Here is an 18,468-nt window from a genome sequence, read left to right on the forward strand (position 1 = left end):
AGATTTAGTCCACTGTGCCACCTTGCGTTCACTTACGCCTAAATAATCCTCAGCATGTGTTTGGGGGAGGAAGGGTACTCACGATGTACTCTCGGACTAGCCCGTGGGTGCAGACAGGAGGCTGCCAGCTCACAGTGATGCTTGTGCTCTCTTCAGCATCACAGGTCAGCTGCAGTATCTGAGGGGGGTCTGGAACTGAACACAAAACATCAGCAGTCAGAGGGAGGCGCCTGACTTCGTGAACTACAGTACTGACAACACAGGTCGAGCGTTTCATGCCAGCTTGAGGTTAACGTTTACTTTGCCTGGGCACTACCGACTAATTTACCGTGACAGAAGACAACAGAACTCTTTCAGCACTAATTAACCTTGAATAAAAGACAACCCTACAAATATAATTCAATAGTACAAGGAAGGAAAATCGTACAAAAGTTCTGTATGAGGCAAGACTGAGACCAGTTAGACAGTGCTTCATAGTCACAGAGTGGAAATGTATAGATCTTGCCGTGTTGAAAAAGTTGCACCAGTAACTATGCCCTATCTGAAAGGTAAACGCCCATCTCTGTACCACACAGTATAGCTGTGGAGTTACTCACTTCCCTCTGGTGTTCGGAGGGTGATCACGTCGTTGCTGATGTACATTTTATGAAGGCACTGCACCATCACTTTCACCTGGTATGACGAGTCTGGCTTCAGCACCCTCAGCACATAGCTGCTTTTGTTGCTGTGGGTTTCCACCACATTCCAAGCGCTCTCACCCACTAACCTGGGGGTGCAACAGAAATGAATATCAGATAATACAGGAGTGAGCAAAGAGCAAAGAGTAGGACCTTCAGTGTGTTCGTGTGTGTCATGTTAAAATACAAACACGCATTTCTCCCTCGTTATAAGGTGGCCCTTTATACAGAGGAACGCGTTGTAAGAAGGTATGATCACGGCTCCCATTAGACCCAGAATGCCATTACACTAGTACTCTCGTTGGAAGGCAGAACAAATTCCTAGTCTCTTACCTCTGACTCGCGACTACAGCATTATAAAGGGGAAGCACTGCATTTGCATTTTGTCTGTACTTTGCTTTTTACCAAAGACCAGCACTTGCAGTCCACGTCTATACCAAGAGAGACGCACTTGGATGCAGTCTAGAGCTCTGATGCCAAGCTGGAACTCACCTGTAGTGCACCACATAGGTGCATTTGGATGGGGGAAGGTTCTTTGCATGAGACCAGGTCAGGCTAACATTGCCGGAGAAATCTGCTGTCCACTTCAAATTCTGAACCTTGTACACAAGGGCAGAGCCTTTGAAAGAAAAGTGAAACGGCTCAGTTACAACACAAGATTGAACAAAGACCAGCGTCAACACAAAAGGGTAAAGGCCCCCCCGCCACTCCATAATAAATACATTTTACTTTACTGTGTGTCTACATACAGACAGGCAGTCAGATGAGAGCCTCCATACACCCCCAGATTACTGTAGTCAGTAACTTGTGCTAAAGAATTACAACTGGACACGTACTTCTCTAGATACAGCACATGCACGGCAACACTATAGATATGCTGCTAGGAGACGGCTACTTTTAAAAGATGAGAATGCACCCCATCCAGCTGTAATTTAATGGTTTGAGGAGCAGGACATAGACTTCAGGCATCTTCTATGGCCATCACAATCCCTGGACCTCAATCCAGCTGCCTGCCTCCCTGCATCAATTACATGCCATGTGACTGTCTCCCTGGACACGTCTTCCAACACCTTGTGGTGTTTCTGCCACGTCGAGGCCACGATCCATCCTGGAAGTGTCCGGGCAGCATCTGCAAAAGCTCTGAAGCTACATACAGATATAACTCCACCATTCCCCACCTGTGCAGTTGCGCTCGTCGCTCCCGTCCGAGCAGTCGAGGTAACCATCGCAGCGCTCGTTCGGCAGGATGCAGGTCTCCCTGTCCTCACACAGAGTCCCGTTCACACAGGGCAGGGGGCTGAGCGTCGCTGTGGACACACACACACAGAAATAAACAGGGGCACGATTCTCAGTCATTTGCATGAACACGAGGCAGGGGGAAGCAAGGAAGCCAAATTAAAAAAAAAAAAAAGATTTTAAAAACGTAAAACGGAAATTTAAATCCTATTACGGCTAATAGTTTACTAAACATTAAACTGTCCAGTTGTATGATGATCTTTCATTGTTTTGTTTTTTTTAACTTGTTGTATATTACAGTAATACATTTAGAAATTCTTGAAGACATTGAGAAAGACTTCTAGTCAAACGGGTCATTAAATGTATTAAGTTAGTACATTTAGCACTATTAGTGGGGTTTTTTATTTATTTATTTATTTTTTAAATATATGAATGATATATTGATACACGCCAGATTTCAACCCAAACCATGAATTCTCCACTAGCAAGTTCATCCTTATACATTTCCAATTCAAATTCCAGACTACAGTTTGAATTCTTAAAGACAGAACTCCTTGCTTCCCGTTGTTTCTCTCTGTGGTATAAGACGTGCATCAGCAAGCCTTGCTAACTGAACTCCACTCACGGCAGCTGGCCTCGTCCGACGCGTCCTGGCAGTCTGTGTGCCCGTCGCAGCGTTTCCAGTACAGGATGCAGTGCCTGTCCCGCTGGCACTGGAACTCCCCCTGTCCGCAGCCTCCCGGGGGCCTCGTGGGGGAGGGAGTGGTGGTCATGTTTACACCTGGGCCAGACAACAACAAAAGACAGGGTCACTTCACTTCCACATCACAAGCATACAGGGCTGGCTAGAAGAGAGACCCGGATATGCAGTGCAGCTAGATTCTAGGAGCCGGGTTTATAAGTGTTATTAAAGGAGTCCCAACCAAGGTTAAAATCAAATTTCTTACTATTCTTAATATTATTAATGGCCCTATTCTGTTGAAGACTTGTTGGCTCTTTGTGCTCAGTTTGGGATATGCAGATCACTCTACTGATGGAAGGTTTTTTGTGCTTCGTGGTTCCATATCTCCATGTGATCTGCGGTATTGATACAGCGGCAATCTACAGCATGTAACTGAAAATATTCTCATCACAATAAAAAGCGGCAAGCAGTTGCAACGTGAAGTTCACAAGTAGTAAGGACAATTGATTTGAAAAGCATTGGTTAGCACCCCTTTTAAATGTCTTGGTTTACAACATATTTCACATTTTAAAAAGCATGAAAAAAAAAGGTGAGATTTTACATACAGTACTGTATTTGCGTACGGACAGACTGCTCTCCGTTTATCCAAGGGACAATACAACTTGTGCTAAAGAACAGCAAAACCAGCCTGTTATCCCAATTGGGTAAGCAGTTATATCTCTGCAAAACTATGTATGAAATGTGAATTGAATGCAGACAGGAATCACTGAATAGCCCCAGACTCTGATAACCTAGATTTATCCCCCACTCATGTGGGACTCTTCTACCTGTCGCAGTGTGCACGAAGTTCAAGCATTTGACTTGTTAGTTCAATAGACACCCTTACCAGTGGGACAGCCCTCCTCATCCTCCCCGTCTGGACAGTCTGCATAGCGGTCACACACCCAGCTGTTGATGATGCAGGCCCCCGAATTACAGCGGAATCGATTAGGGGGGCAGGTGGTGGGGCGGCTGGTTGTGTGGGGGATCAGCCCCGAATCTGCAATGGGAACAACCCTGCATGTCAGCAACAAGGGTATAAAAGGCATTACAGGGTCTGTATGTTATTTTTAAAATCCCACACAGCCAGTTGTTGTTTCTAGAATGGATCCCCAATCTAAAAAAAGACACTAATACATGTGTGATTAAACTGAGATTAAAAAAATGTAGTTACAGTACATTATGTTATAGACAATCTAATAATTTCACAAAATACTGGAAACAAGTGATGCAAATCTAACTGCAGGTTTACACCATGCGTTTCATATGTAACCGGTGCTGCTCATACAGACATTCTGCGTCCTGGAACCCTGTATCACACGGTGTTACAGCGAGTGCTGCTCATACAGACATTCTGTGTCCTGGAACCCTGTATCACACGGTGCTACAGTGAGTGCTGCGTTACCTCCGCACTCAGCCTCATCAGACCAGTCTCCGCAGTCATTCTCCCGGTCGCACTTCCACCAGGAGGGGACGCAGCGCCTGTTCTTGCACTGGAACTGGAAGTAGAGAGAGCAGCCAGGCTCCTCCGTCGGGGTCTCTGAAACACAGGGCCAGGGACCCACTCTATATATTACTGCACTGCTTCATCAGTTACCTTAGCGCTAATCACAAGTCATTTTAACAGTACATGGTACGCAGCAGACTCCGGTAACACACTGAAGACACTAGTTTGTCTGCTTGAGTTTTGTAACTTTTAAAAACATATGGAACTAGAAAGAAACTACCGACGACAGCATACCTATGCCATCCTGCAACCATAGGATATTGCAGGTTTATTCCTAACCTCTACGCTCCCCTGCCTCCAGAGCCCGCTCCTTCTCCACCCTTGCTCCGCAGTGGTGGAATGACCTTCCTACAGATGTCAGGACTGCCCAGTCCCTGACCACATTCCGGCGCCTCCTTAAGACTCACCTCTTCAAACAGCACCTGCAGAACTCCTCTGTTTGTATCCTGGGACACTATCACCTATTAAATGTGCTTTATTTTGCTCTTATCTGCCCCCTATTTTACTGCATTTAATCCTGTACTTCAGAATACTGTAATCTGCCAAGTGTTTAACCTGTAGTACTTTGTATTTAATCACATCCTGATGTAACTATAACTATTTAATCATATCCTGATGTAACTATCACTATTATCTGCTGTATTATTGAATTGTGGTTTGTCACACTTGTACTTTGCTTGAACAAAAGTTATTGTATTTCTTACTCTTATTGTATTACTTGTATTGTAACACTTGAAATGTATTTGCTTACGATTGTAAGTCGCCCTGGATAAGGGCGTCTGCTAAGAAATAAATAATAATAATAACCTCGAAATATAAAAAGGGGCTCTTGTGTCACGCATGTATTTCTGTGTACAATACAAATAAGCGGGTCCCAGTTTAAAAGGCAAAGAAAACCCCAAAAGCCTAACTAAAACTAAGCAATACCTGGAAACTAATCTAAATAGTGTCTTTGTTATGCCAGTATCCTGCCCTTTACGGTGATCTGCACGTTGTTTTTAAAAGGGCAAACAGCACAAACAGGCTCAATATAATAGCCGACTCTATCAATGTCTTGTATTTCACAGCACTGAGAAGTACATGTTAAATCGGCTGGCATTATAAACTCACCACAGTTGGCTTCATCAGAGTAATCTCCACAGTCATCCATGCCATCACACTTCCACTCCATACTGACGCACATCCCATTGAGACACTGGAAACTGGACGAGTCGCACGTCTTCTCAAACTCCGGCCGGGTGGCTGAAGACACATGATTAGAGAGTACTGATCAGCTAAACATCCAACGAGATCTCAAGCCATGCTATTCTCTCTCGCCTCCAGCAGCGCGCAGGTTAACAGGGCAGACAGACGTAGATTTCCGGGGTAGAGAGAGGAGGGGGGGGGGGGGGGAGGGGGGGTTGGGAGTGCGAGACTGGGACTTACAGCAGCCTGCATAGGCAGAGTCCTCATCCGATCCATCTTCACACTGCCGAACCCCGTCACACACCATGGACTGGAACAGACACTGACGGCGATTCTTGCACACAAAGTCCATGTACCTCGTGCACAGGGGGTCTGGACAAGGAGCCAGAGGCACACGTGAGAGCAAGCAATACTCGGGTTAGAGACAAGCTTGTTTAAATTGGTACCGTTCCACAAGGGATTTTAATGGAAATCCCAACCTGGAATGGTAGTGGGTAAGTTTGCACTGAACATGAGTGGCAGATCGTTGAATTTTAATTGAAAGAAATTAAATGATTTCCATTAGGGTATTCATTTCGATTTAAAAGTAAAAACTAGACTACAATACAAAATTAAGTACTGGGACAGTTTTGGTCCTCATGTAATATTTAAAATGGTGGTGGTAGATTGTTAGATTTCGTAATTAAAATAAAAACTGTACAAAGCGTACATAAACGCACCAAACAACAGGAGTGCTGTTGATATTGATATTAATGCGTTTTGCTGTGAATCCTGCAGCCTGTCCCGTCATACCCAGCCCCAATGGAGAGACACTGCCTGGGCTTTGCAGATGCTCTGGTTGTACTCACCACAGTGTTTCTCGTCCTCCCCCTCTGGACAGTCGTTGACCCCGTTGCAGTGCTTGCTGGCTGGGATGCAGGTCTGGTTGCTGCACTGGAACCCATTACAGCTTCCCCTTGTATCTGAGAGGAAGAACACAACAGGTTTTACACAGATGTCATTTATGTCTCAACATACATATGCGTATAAGTGCTAAATCACAGTGGCTCATGCAGTGTAAGACACACATGGGACCGGTTTTAGACACACATTGTGTTATCCATATTACTGAACTCTCCACTGAACCGTGTCATTTTCCAGGAGGATTCTGGGAAGGAGAAGCAAGCAGTCATTAGGGACAGGGAGACTTCCGTTTCCAGCGCTTCTCACCACATTGTTTTTTGTCCTCGTCCGAGCCGTCCCGACAGTCGTCATCCCCGTCACACACCCAGCGCTGTGGGATACAATGACCCGTCAGGCACAGGAAACTGGACGCCTCGCACGTGCGATGAGCGACTGGAAAAAGAGACGGGAAGGAGAGACAGGAAGGAGAGAGAGAGAGGGGAGAGAGGGTTATTCAGGGTACTCTTTAAAGAGCAGCTTGGCACAGGTCACAGGCTCGCTTTGTAGATCATTTTCAGTCATCACATACTTTGAAATGCAAACCTGTGGCATCAAAGCTCACAAACATGTCTTCTCTATAACTTGAGTGTAACCATTTACATGTACACTCTGCCCCCAGCAGATGTAAGAAGTGCATCAGTAACCAATGGATCACAGCCACAGCGACGGGTGTCAGGGTACAGTGTTGTAGGGGGGGGACTGGATAATGGTTACACTGTGCTTACATTAGTCATATATCACATCCTTACCAAATTATTTAATAGCTAGCCAGTACAAAATAATGATTCAATTTTATAACGGAAAATTATAAATTTGTAAAATGTTGAAAATGCTGAACGACCCCCTAACTATGAATGGCTTCTCCTTGGTTGAAGCAGAGTGTGGAAGAAGAGAAGGACTCTGGAAGTGAACCCTTGCTCAGTCTCCTCAGAACGCACTGACCAGTCAATAGCCCCCCTGCTCACCTGTGCAGTTGGCTTCGTCTGACCAATCCCTGCAGTCGTTGTCTCCGTCACAACTCCACGCTAATCGGATGCACACCCCTGAGGCACAAGTGAACTCATTCTCCCCACACTTGTGATCGTCTGCAAACAAAAAACACACAAACTGCAGAGGAGCATCCACAGCATGCTGGTCCATATATTCAATGAAAGTAATTGCAATTAACAAAATACTTCCATAACAGTTTCCTGGGACATCCATTTGAGCAAACATGTCTTTTCATTTTAAAACATGATATCTGGTACTACGCAAAGTTCAAGAAAGTTCCGAGATGTCAAGGCAAGCAATCTGGAACCTTTAATTCTTTAGCCTAGTGTAATACCCGATGTCTGTTTTAAAATGAAAAAGACTCTAATGTGTGTTTCTTTCAAAACTGCACATTTGAGATCTTTTAAGCCAAGTACAAAATGAGCAAGATGTCTGGAATTATTGTTAGCTACAATTTTTAACTTTTTTTTTTTTGGATGGAGAAAAAAAAGTAATAGATTTGTTTCCTAACAGTCTGAATGTATTTTCCTCTATCTTACTGCAGTGTTCTTCGTCGCTGTTGTCCCCGCAGTCATCCTCGTGATCGCATTTGAAGGCCAGGGGGATGCAAGAGCCAGAGGCCACACAACGGAACTGAACTTCGGGGTCACACAAGGTGGTGGCTGGGAGAGGGAGAGAGAGAGAGAGAGAGAGAGAGAGAGAGAGAGAGAGAGAGAGAGAGAGAGAGAGAGAGAGAGGGGTCACGGTTCAGTCTACACTGTCAATCCACTCTGTAAAACTCTTTTCATTCAGATATCTAACTGGGGCTGCTGGCAGTTTTACCTGCAGATGTACGCGTTATTCAAATGCATACATTTCTATATATTTCATTTCAATTAATAATGATGAATCGCTTTAATGAAAACTTTAAAATGTGTCCTTTTACCTTGCAATGGACGATGCAGAACGTCATGTTTAAAAAAAATTCAATTAAAGATACTGGCTGCAAAGTATGCATTTTCTGTTTAAATCGAGGGAAATTGACCATGTGATTTTTTTTTACAGTAGAGCCATTTCATAATTTAGCAACAATGGGAAAGCACTACATTACAAAGCTGAGCTTCACGTACGGCATTCCTGTTCATCACTCATATCTCCACAGTCATTGTCGCTGTCGCACTGCCAGATGCTGCTGATGCAGTTCCCATTGGAGCAGCGGTACTGATTTGGCAAGCAGGTGTTTTCTGCACGAGGACACAAACGCAGCAAATCACCAACATGTACTAGATTAGTGCTGGACACTGCAATTCAGAGCAGGGCCAATTACTGAATCCCCCCTAAAGTTAAAATCTTAATTTAGTAGGAGGAGGACTAAGTAAATGTACAGAAAGATAACCCTGAGGTCTTATCAATGAAAAAGAAATAGAAAATGGACACAGGCACCATTATCTGCTCTGTGCTACAACAGCGGTCTGCAGTTTCGTGTGGGATTTTCTTTGAGACCTGCATAGAGTCTGCTGTGTTGGAAGAGCTGCAGCCTGCAGTAGATGCTTTGATAGTTTTTTTTTCTGCTGGGAGTGTCTGAGGCCTGTGCCCTGACTCTCACCTTGTCTGACGCAGGTGTGGTTTTGGAGCTGGTAGCCAGCTGGGCAGTCACACTGCAGATCGCCGGAGGGCAGCGTGGTGCTGGACACTCCCTCCGGACACACACACACATGTCCGTGGTCGGGTTTGGGCAGACACAACAGTCTGCAGGGATTGTGAGCACAGGAGTTGTGGCCTGAGGAGAAACAAAAAAAAAAAAGGTCAAGACTTTGCGAAAGCCTTTATCAAAGCATGCTCGCACCCTTAGCTAGTGCTGCATGCAATCATTCCATTACTCGGACTGAGAGCGCCACTGAAATCAGGTGCTGACAAATCAGGTGTTGTTGACTGAGCTAATTTACCATGCAAAGTGAACGCAAGACCTTTCAACTCCGACACCCTCCTACTCTTCATTTACTCTATACAGACAGCAGTGCTGCACGAAATAATTATTGGACTATTCGGAAGAGTCCTCCACGCGTGAGGGTCGTTGCTGTTGAGTGGGTTCATTTACATTCCAATTAAAACCGCTGCAGTAACAGGTGCTTGGATTTAGTCAAGAAGCTAGCAATGGTGAGACTTCACCTTCTATTTTGCCTTTGTAGAAGATTTTCAAGTCCATGACTCCGGTCAATCTCCCGACCAGCAGCTCGCTGCTCGACGAGACGGTCTTCAATGCCTTGAAAATACCCATTCGGGACCAGTCATCCCAGTAGATCTCATTCTGAAAACGGGTTAGGATCATTATCATGGCACACGTTAAAATGGACATTTTGGTCAACTGTTAGCCCGTCTTTAAGACGCAGATGTCAGAATGTATCTGGAGTGAATATTAAACCAGCGTTTCACGCCTGCTTGCGTACTAAATAGAATCTCTGAAATATTATCGTTGTCTGTTATTAGTTTAAGTATTTCTACAAACAGTAGGTTTAGCAATACTATGCCTCCACTATGGAACTTAGCTGGTGATAACACAAGTCAAGGCATGCTCTCTAAAGTGTAACAAAGTAGCCCTTGTGTGCGTCCCGCACCTTGAACACTGCGATGGCATAGGGGTGTGGCAGGTCCTGCTGCAGCACGGTCCTCTGCCCCCCGCTGAAGTCGGCTCGTTCGATCCGGTCCCCGAAGGCCTCGGTCCAGTAGATCCAGCGCTCATCCACGGTGATCCCGTTCGGCCACCTGACCCCATCGGACACGATGCGGAGGACACCGGAGCCATCCATAGCGCTGCGGTAGATCCCAGCCGCACTGTCCCCCCAGTCTGTCCAGAACATCAGGCTGTGTGTGGAGGGAGCGAGAGAGCGAGAGAGAGAGAGACCGATTCAGACTCGACACGGCCTTGACAAACCTTGTATGTACCAGATCTCAAGAACACACCCTCGTCTCAGTGCTGGGTTAAGAAAATATGAATAATAACCTTTGCCCAGGTATTAGCACCAGAGCCCTGGGGTGCTCCAGTACTGTGGAGTTCAGCAATGTATGGCGGAAGTCCCCATCTGGATTGGATACCTAACAAAACAGGAAATATAACAGATGACCTTGTGTGCTGCTGATAGGGAGCTAGATACTGAAATCAGAGGACAAAGTCTCCCCAAAATATATATTGGCAGATATGAATACACTAAGGGGCAAGTCTTGGGTATTGTTAGTTTTTCATTTAAGAAAAAATGTGACAGTTTGGAGCAAAAGGCTTGTGTACCGAACATGAAGGAATCTGACCACACAGTGTACTACAGGCGATAATTCTTGGCCGGCGTCAGAACAGTTTAGAGGAAAACTATATATTTCATCAAAACTCCTCATGTCTGAAATCAAGTAAAAAGCTGAAAACAGCAAATGAAAAGCTGGGGAGTAACTACAGTACCTGCCGATCCTCTCTCTATCTCTCCCTCTCTCCCCCTCCATGCCTCACCTCGATTTTCTGGGCTCCAGCATCCACCCAGTAGAGAAGCTGGCTGACCGGGTCAAAGGCCAGAGCCTCCACATTCTGCAGGTCACTGCGGACAATCACCTCCTGACCACTGGTTCCGTTCAGACACAAGCGCTGCAGAAACACAAACACTGACTGTTTCATCTTAGGTAAACAGAATCCACTTCTATATTTCTTTATGAATTATTCCCCAAAAGAGAAACTGAAACTAAGATAACTTGCTGTATTAGAAGCAACGATCATTAAAGTGCAAAACAATTCCAGGTAATGGACCCCGGGTGTGGCTCCTGACAGGCTCACCTGTATGGTGTCCAGCGCGATGTCAGCCCAGTACAAGCAGTTGCGCTGGAAGTCGAAGTCAAGGGCGACGGCGCTGCGTAAGCCCGTTAGAGGCAGGGTCTCGTCAGCCCCGCTGGACAGGTCATAGCGGTGGATCGCACTGCGCAGGGCGTACACAATGAACTCATTCGCCTCTGTGATAAAAAATAAAACAGGGACAGGCAACCGTATTCAGCAGGGTTTAACCAATGAAAGACACAAGCTCAGAAACGTAAGCTTCTGTAGGGGGTCAACGAAGGTTAAACAAATACTGCGAGCTCAGCTGCAAGGTGGGAGGATGTTTCTCAATGGAACAGCATTCTGACTCACGCCACGACACTGACAGTGTCACAAAGTCCTGCTTCACAAACACACACACACACGCACGCAGTTAGGTAGGATATGTAAGACAGACACTTGAGAGTGTTCGTTGGCTCTTGTCATTTAAAGGGGTTGTAGCAAATGGAATAATTCCATACATTCTTAGCTCTGTGCTCTTGCTAGGTCATTTTATTCTTACCTCCCACAGGACAGGGCAGCGTCTGTCCATCCAAGCGCAGCTCCACATCTCCTCCACTGCAGGTGTCTCCCGAGACCTTGCGATACCTGCAGATATTGGGGACAGATTTTAACAAAACGGCACAAAACCAGAGACGGAGAGCACAGTAGTACAGTGTGATGGCAGTAGCTCCCCTATCAATACTTTGCTAGGTTTCAGATTATTTTAGCTGCCTTTACTTGACCCAAGGCTGTTGTAGTAAAGATTTTAATTTCATTTGCAAATCTTTGAGACTCTTTGCATTGTCAATGGGCAAATCAGTCCAAAAGCAGGTAGAGCCCAGAACAATAAATCATAATAATAAAGCAAATGTAGAAAAAAGTATATTTAAAGCTGTTTAATAAATTGTTCTTGTATTAAAAACGACAAATAAATGGACAAGACAATTATTGTGGACATCAAACAAAATCTTGGGTGGAAAACAGAAACTTCCGAAAAAGAAAATAAACTGTGAAATTGAAGGCGTCATTTATGCCTAGTATTTAAGCAGGCTCAGATACCACTAGAAGTGTATTGTCTTTCACAGACACAAGGTGGCACTGTTGTACAGGCCAAGGAAACACTGCAGGCAAAAAAAACTCAGTTGTGATTTCGCCAATGAATAGTGGAATGGTCCAATCTGGGGGGTGGGGGGTGGGGTGGGGGGTGAGAGGTCTGGGGGGGTTGTACTACAATTTCACTTGTCACATTGCATCTGGTGTGAATAGACCTTTAATTGTCTGGTTTTAGTTTTAAAAAATTAACAGTGGAGTAAATGATTTGAAACTCTGAGCCGTGCTGCCCTGAGCTGGCTGACTCACCCTGTGCTCCTCCGGTATGTGGAGCCCACAGGGCAGGGCACGGGCGGAGCGTACAGCTTGCCTGTGAACTCGGGATCTGGGATACACACTTCCAGGAACAGGTCCTCGCTCAGCTTGAAGCCGTAATCACTGGGGGGGGCGAGAAAGGGAGTTGACTCAACACACACTGGAAAACCAATGGAGTAGTTACTTTTTAGCATAATTGTAGCTGAATGTAACTGAACACAATAGCACTGTAATTGTAATTTCAGCAAAGAGTTGTGCTGTAATTGTAACTGTAATTGAGCCCAGGGTTGGTGTATAGGGAAGTACCATTCGTAGTCCTGCCGCGTGCAGGAGCAGTTGCTGACAGTGATTGGCCGGTCGAAGTCCTCTCCGTTAAAGCAGGCGGCGTGAGCAGTCCTCCTCTTAAACACAGCCTTGCGCCCCAGCAGACAGTCATTGCCGTGCTCGTCGGAAGGGGACCACGTCTTGTAATCGTTCTGCGTGCACGGCACTCCTGCAGGTGGAAACCCAAGAGCATCACCCTGCGCACTGGACGACAGCGCTCGCTGTTTCAGAGAGTCTGTGCCAAATCATCTCCACAGGACTTATTCGCTTGAAGGCATAGCCGTGTCTAATCTTAAAAGCTTCCGGTCTCGTGATGTGCAATCCGATTACGGATGTCTTCTTCATAATATATTTTCAAAATCCTCTTTATTGAGATATAACTTGCAGTAAACGTTTGCAGCTCTATGAAACCGCATTATCTTCGGTCACTTTTAAAACACAGTAATTTAGAAACTGCTTATCGAAACTTAAACTGAATGGCAAACTTTTTGACCAGAAGCCTATTTTAAATGTCTTGTATCGGTCTATCCTCCCGTCCCCTTGTCACTGTTTCTGCTCCCAGCATTAAGTCCCCAGCGCTAGCTCACCTAGTACGTCGGAGGTGTTGACCTGCAGGATGAGCCAGCTGTGCCCCTGGTCTGCGTAGGAGCCGAAGATGGTGAAGACCGTGCTCTTCTCTCCCGGCTCGGTGAGCAGGCCATACACATACACGTTTTTATCAGTGAAACTGAAGCTCTTCCACGTCTCCCCTTCGTTGGTGCTGTACCTGAGCAGGGGGGGGGGGGGGGAAACACACAGAATCAGACGCCCCTTTCAAAAGTGTGGTGCAGACAGACAGACAGACAGACAGACAGACAGACAGGCACAAAGATGGCTAATTCACTAGACTTTCATGAGGTTCATCTCGGTAGGCCTGGATTGAAATTTGGCACACACACAAATAAGCACAAATGCCAGTCTGATGCCATCTTTATAGAACAGAAATTACCATTTTTAATTGAAGTTGAACTGTATATTAATTAATGTGGGCTTGTGGGTTTATATAAAAAGTTTACCATAGTCAAAGCATAGCAAAGTGTAATAAAGTATAGTGAAAAGCATAGGTAAGTATTGTAAAGAATAGCAAGGTACAGTAAAGCATATATAAACACGGTAAACCAGGACAAAGCATGGTAAACACATAGTATAACCATGGGAGCAGCATGGTAAAAGTGAAAAAATACAAAAAGGTAAACTTTTATAAGGGCTACTACCGAACGAAAATCTGTACATCACATCTCCGGTAAACCAGCTTCAGAAAAATAATATAAAAGCAAAATGTTGGAGAACAAAACAGAAAAACGCATCCGATCTCCCAAGGAAGCGCAGTGAAAGACTGCTCCCCTTTTCAGCGACTCACTTGAGTTGTCTGGTAGGTCCTCCCTGAGGGATGGCCATCAAGATTCCCCCGTGGTCTCCCCAGCTATAGTAGTGAGGACCTTCTAAAGCCTGGAAAACAAACCGCATGTGCCAGTTAGGATTCTCCAGGGCAGCTGAACGGAAGCTCAGAGCCAGGTAAAAGCAGATCCAGTTACAAGAACTCGGTATTGGAGAGCCTGGGAACCGCTTGGAATTGTCACTGGCCCCTTTTCTACTCTTGAGGACGGCCAATTGAATCTATTTTCTCCTTCAGTTTGGAATATGCCGACAGAAATGAAAAGCCGCTCCTTGGTACCTAATCTATTCATGTGTTGTGGTTCAAACTCACTCAAAATGGTCTCGCCGCAAACGGCTTGACCTACAGCAAAGGTACCAGGATGCAGCACTATGTAGATATGAAATATTTGCAGATCTTTGTTTAAAAAAAAAAAAAAAAAAAAAAACTAAAAAAGAAATGAATCAGAGGATTCCCAGTACAATACAAAATGGACCAGAAATAAACGTTAATAAAAATATGAAGTAAATTGATTTTAAAGCGCATGCTGTAGGAAACTACAGGTTTCCCAAGTTAAGCACAAGTTCTTCAGCACTATCTTCGTGCGCACACAACCAGGCTGATTTGAGCCAGTGCTGAGACAGCAGGCTTACCTCCCTCCAGCGGGCTCCGGCGCTGCTTGAGATGTAAACATTAGGTTTGTTTGCCAGGTTTCTCCCCACAGAACCTGAAACAAATCAGGGAAGAAAAACAAGGAGACACTGAGCTGGGAGTCCAAGGCAGCTTCCCTTTCCTCCATGCATTCAGAGATCACCTCAGTGCTTTCAAACACTGCTTTATTTCAGCTCATAATGCAGGGCGCCGGACCTCACTGCTGCTTGGGGGTCAGTTCCGATTGTAATTGCGCAATTTGTAATTAACTGCAATTACAATGCAACTGTAATTGAACCTTGGCGCACCTGTGTAATTCTTTTTTCATCATTAACCAACCAGCTGCTTCCTGTAATGACTGACATGCTTTGCAGCCAGTAAGGAGGCTTGACCCTGAAGACACTGCCGAGGTGAAATGACATAAGAAGTTCAAGTGAAACCGATTTCCTGGATAACTTTCTTACGCAAAGGGTAGTACCAGCTGTCGGGGTTTTAAAACGAAAACAGAGCCTCGCAGTATCACATTTGCTTTCGAAAGTGCACATTTGGAGACCTATATAGATAATAGACAGGCATAAGAGGAAACAGCTACTTTACAATTAGACTAATAGACACAGACAGCACCACAAAGCTTGCTTCAACCAATGAATACAAATGAATTTCTTCTAAAAGATAGTACAGATAACAGGAGAAAAGAAATGAGCTTAACAAGTGTAAAAGACTAATGATACAGTAGCTGGATTAGTTTTGTAACGCTGCCCTCCCCGCTGAGAGCAGAACTGACTTTTAATGTCGTCGGTAATTGCCCTCTGGGTGTCTGAGGGAACACAGCAGCTGGGAAGAGCTTTAATTACAGCCTCTGTAGCAGAACTGCATTCTCCTATCACACAAAGAGGAATGCGGATTCACTTCTGCGTTATCTTTTCAGATTGATCTCAATATTTTAAAATGGTAGATTCAACTGGGCTTTGAAAACTAACTGTGCCTCTATCGTAGCTTTTCTTTTTCTGCCTTGATTTTTGGGCATGGAAAACGGTTTTGTCTACTACCTCTGTATTTTCTCTAATAAATGTCAATTATTCTTTCATTTCAAAGTAAACTGTGTGGTGTACATGTTGCGATTGCGATGTCTAAGCAGAGACTTTGACTGGACCTAAACTGTTTTCACACCCAAAATAAAAAAAATAAAGCTGCGATAGACACAACTGATTTTCAAAACATTAAAAAAATAAATAAAATCAGATCTCCTACCCTACTACCAAGCACAATGCACATATAAGTTTATATAGGTTCTACTAGCACCTCCCTAATATATGACTGGCCTATCACACTTGAAGATACAAATGTATTGCAGCACTAATAACACTTGGACAGCAGCAGTCACTGAATTGTATGGGGTAACAGTACCCGGTATAAACCACCAGTGGGTGGTTAATGCAATCCAGATGGAGTCCCTGGTGCTGTAAAATGCTCTAATTAAAATCCAGCTGCGCCTTACACAACGGTGTTCAAACCTTGACAACCCGATCACTGCAAAACGCTCCAATTCCTTCTGAAAATCTGATGAAAATGAAGAATTGGTGCGGTACCTGTGGCCAGGATGAGGCCGGGCGCGGACTCCTTGGATAGGATGGGCACTCTGCGAAGCTGGATGTTGAGGAGCTGACTCCAGCGCTGGGCGAGGTGCAGAGAGCAGCCTTTGGAGAGCTGGCAAGAAGAAGCAGCCACTTGTATTATCCCCACAATGCTTATATTCTCAATAGCATGTGCCTCCGCAATAAACTGTACTACTGAAACACTGACTGGAGTTGACTTACAGTTAAAAAACTCCTTTTAGTTTCCACTATAATCTAACATCACAGGTTTAATAAAACAGATTTTGACAGCAGTGTTCAACTTAGTGTGAAACTGTTCCCAATTTCCCAGAGCCTGTGGCTTCAGGGATTATTTCTCTTTCTCAACCCGAGACAATAGTTTCTGACCAAGACAACTCCCATCAATACTGTTATAACATCCCCTGTTGAGAGTTATTCTGTATTGGAAATAAATGGATGCTATTTGGTGTGTCACTGCAGCTTCTGCTTATAATCTCTAGTATACAGTACAGTATATTGAAGAGAGTGAGGTTATCTATTCAGGGTAATAAAGATATTTAGTGAACAAGAGTTTTGAGTGACAAAAAACAAGCAACAAATCAAAACAAAACAAGCTGTAAATCATTCTGCATTTATGCCTCTACACACGTGGGCAATAATCCTGCCATCAAGAACGATCCATACATTAGATAAAACATCAGCTCTGCTACGAACTTGTGTGGTTTTGTCTAGAGCATTATGCACAGTAACCACATCCTTCCTTAGAATTAACACCCAAAACACAGAGTGCTTTCTGCACTGCAGGAAAATAACTTGTTTTTCTGTTTTTGAGTTGTTTCAAGGTTACTCTTGAAGGATACAAATGATATCCTATACAGTATAGAACTACAATAAACACACACACAGTGTTCTTGTAACAGCAGTAGCTCAACTCCGGCTATTTGCAAACTGTACATCACTAATGAAAAACGGGGAAGGGCATATCGGATTGAGTGGTTTGTAAAAATAAAGAAAAAAGGAATCACTGATATGAACAGAAAATAAGAATAATAGAACACAGCAAGACGTTTTCTATACATCTGTTTGTCTCATTGTGATGAGGACATGCTTCTGCATAAGCTGTTCAGAGTAGCACAATTTGGGGGTCTATACAATTCTCTGTCAATATTTTATGTGTGCATATGGGTTTTACAACCGGGATGGATGATGTATGTTAAAAACACTAAGAAAAGAAATTAAAAAGAAGACGGCAAGGGCTTATTAACACCACAGGCAAAATCAACAGCCTCACATGTAAACATTTCAAGCAGAAACCTCGATGCGTTCTAGTCAACACCACTTGTAAGGTAACTGTATTGAGAGTCACAGCTCTGGTTACTATGCTGCAGCACCCCTACCTCACAGCTGACTGTGCCCCCCAGGCTGTCGTAGGCAGGGGGCTGCAGGGGCTCCCAGGTGCCCCCCTTGTCGAAGGTGATGACGGAGCGCATGTTTTCCTCTGTGAAGGAGCCGTTTATCAGCGTGGCGATGAACACGCCCCTCAGCCCCTCCACGCGGTGCAGGTCAGCGAAGGGCTCGTTCGCAAAATACCTGGAGAATCACAGAGGGGGGGGGATCATATGTGGAAGAATCTGAAATTGGCAAGTGCAAATACAACCACCAAAGAAAAAGAGGAAAAGCCATGGATATTCAGCAGCGGTGTGCGGCTACTCTGCTGATATGATGTTTTCATTGTCAACGTACGGCCTTGCGATGCTTTTTATGCAGAAAATTGCCATTGGTACCGAAATGTAAAAGGTGAAGGAAGGACAGCTTTTCTTGTTTTGAAATCAGCACAATGAATGGATGCATTTAACACCTGAAGATAAATACTTCTTAAAAAGGCATAAACATCTATGAGCATCTAATATTTAGAGTATATTATTGAACCCTGAGACTGAAACATCCACACTGGCTCACACAGGGTTACCAGACATAAAAAAAAGGTCTACAGTCAAGGGGTCAATAGAGAACCTCTGACATCACCCTATAATAAACAGCCTGGACCAGC

General features: G+C 44.6%; 1 protein-coding gene across 1 annotated transcript in view; it reads right to left on the reverse strand.

Annotated features, from left to right (window-relative positions):
• The window catches only part of LOC117397069 (sortilin-related receptor), a 51,915-nt gene that overhangs the window by 10,361 nt on the left and 23,086 nt on the right, over nt 1–18,468 (reverse strand). Inside the window, exons 9-36 of the mRNA XM_059010344.1 lie at nt 17,816–18,008; nt 16,413–16,530; nt 14,826–14,899; nt 14,158–14,246; nt 13,346–13,524; nt 12,741–12,927; nt 12,429–12,557; nt 11,590–11,675; nt 11,052–11,224; nt 10,734–10,865; nt 10,239–10,330; nt 9,853–10,099; nt 9,407–9,545; nt 8,844–9,017; nt 8,368–8,481; nt 7,798–7,920; nt 7,234–7,353; nt 6,536–6,661; nt 6,175–6,288; nt 5,567–5,698; nt 5,252–5,383; nt 4,040–4,174; nt 3,482–3,634; nt 2,539–2,694; nt 1,856–1,984; nt 1,170–1,296; nt 597–766; nt 83–195 (exon numbers count right to left, since the gene is read on the reverse strand). Of these exons, the coding sequence (XP_058866327.1) occupies nt 83–195; nt 597–766; nt 1,170–1,296; nt 1,856–1,984; nt 2,539–2,694; nt 3,482–3,634; nt 4,040–4,174; nt 5,252–5,383; nt 5,567–5,698; nt 6,175–6,288; nt 6,536–6,661; nt 7,234–7,353; nt 7,798–7,920; nt 8,368–8,481; nt 8,844–9,017; nt 9,407–9,545; nt 9,853–10,099; nt 10,239–10,330; nt 10,734–10,865; nt 11,052–11,224; nt 11,590–11,675; nt 12,429–12,557; nt 12,741–12,927; nt 13,346–13,524; nt 14,158–14,246; nt 14,826–14,899; nt 16,413–16,530; nt 17,816–18,008 (3,856 nt within the window). The remainder of the gene's footprint in view (nt 1–82; nt 196–596; nt 767–1,169; nt 1,297–1,855; nt 1,985–2,538; nt 2,695–3,481; nt 3,635–4,039; nt 4,175–5,251; nt 5,384–5,566; nt 5,699–6,174; nt 6,289–6,535; nt 6,662–7,233; nt 7,354–7,797; nt 7,921–8,367; nt 8,482–8,843; nt 9,018–9,406; nt 9,546–9,852; nt 10,100–10,238; nt 10,331–10,733; nt 10,866–11,051; nt 11,225–11,589; nt 11,676–12,428; nt 12,558–12,740; nt 12,928–13,345; nt 13,525–14,157; nt 14,247–14,825; nt 14,900–16,412; nt 16,531–17,815; nt 18,009–18,468) is intronic.

Source organism: Acipenser ruthenus, chromosome 40 (assembly GCF_902713425.1).
Source record: "Acipenser ruthenus chromosome 40, fAciRut3.2 maternal haplotype, whole genome shotgun sequence".
NCBI lineage: Eukaryota > Metazoa > Chordata > Actinopteri > Acipenseriformes > Acipenseridae > Acipenser > Acipenser ruthenus.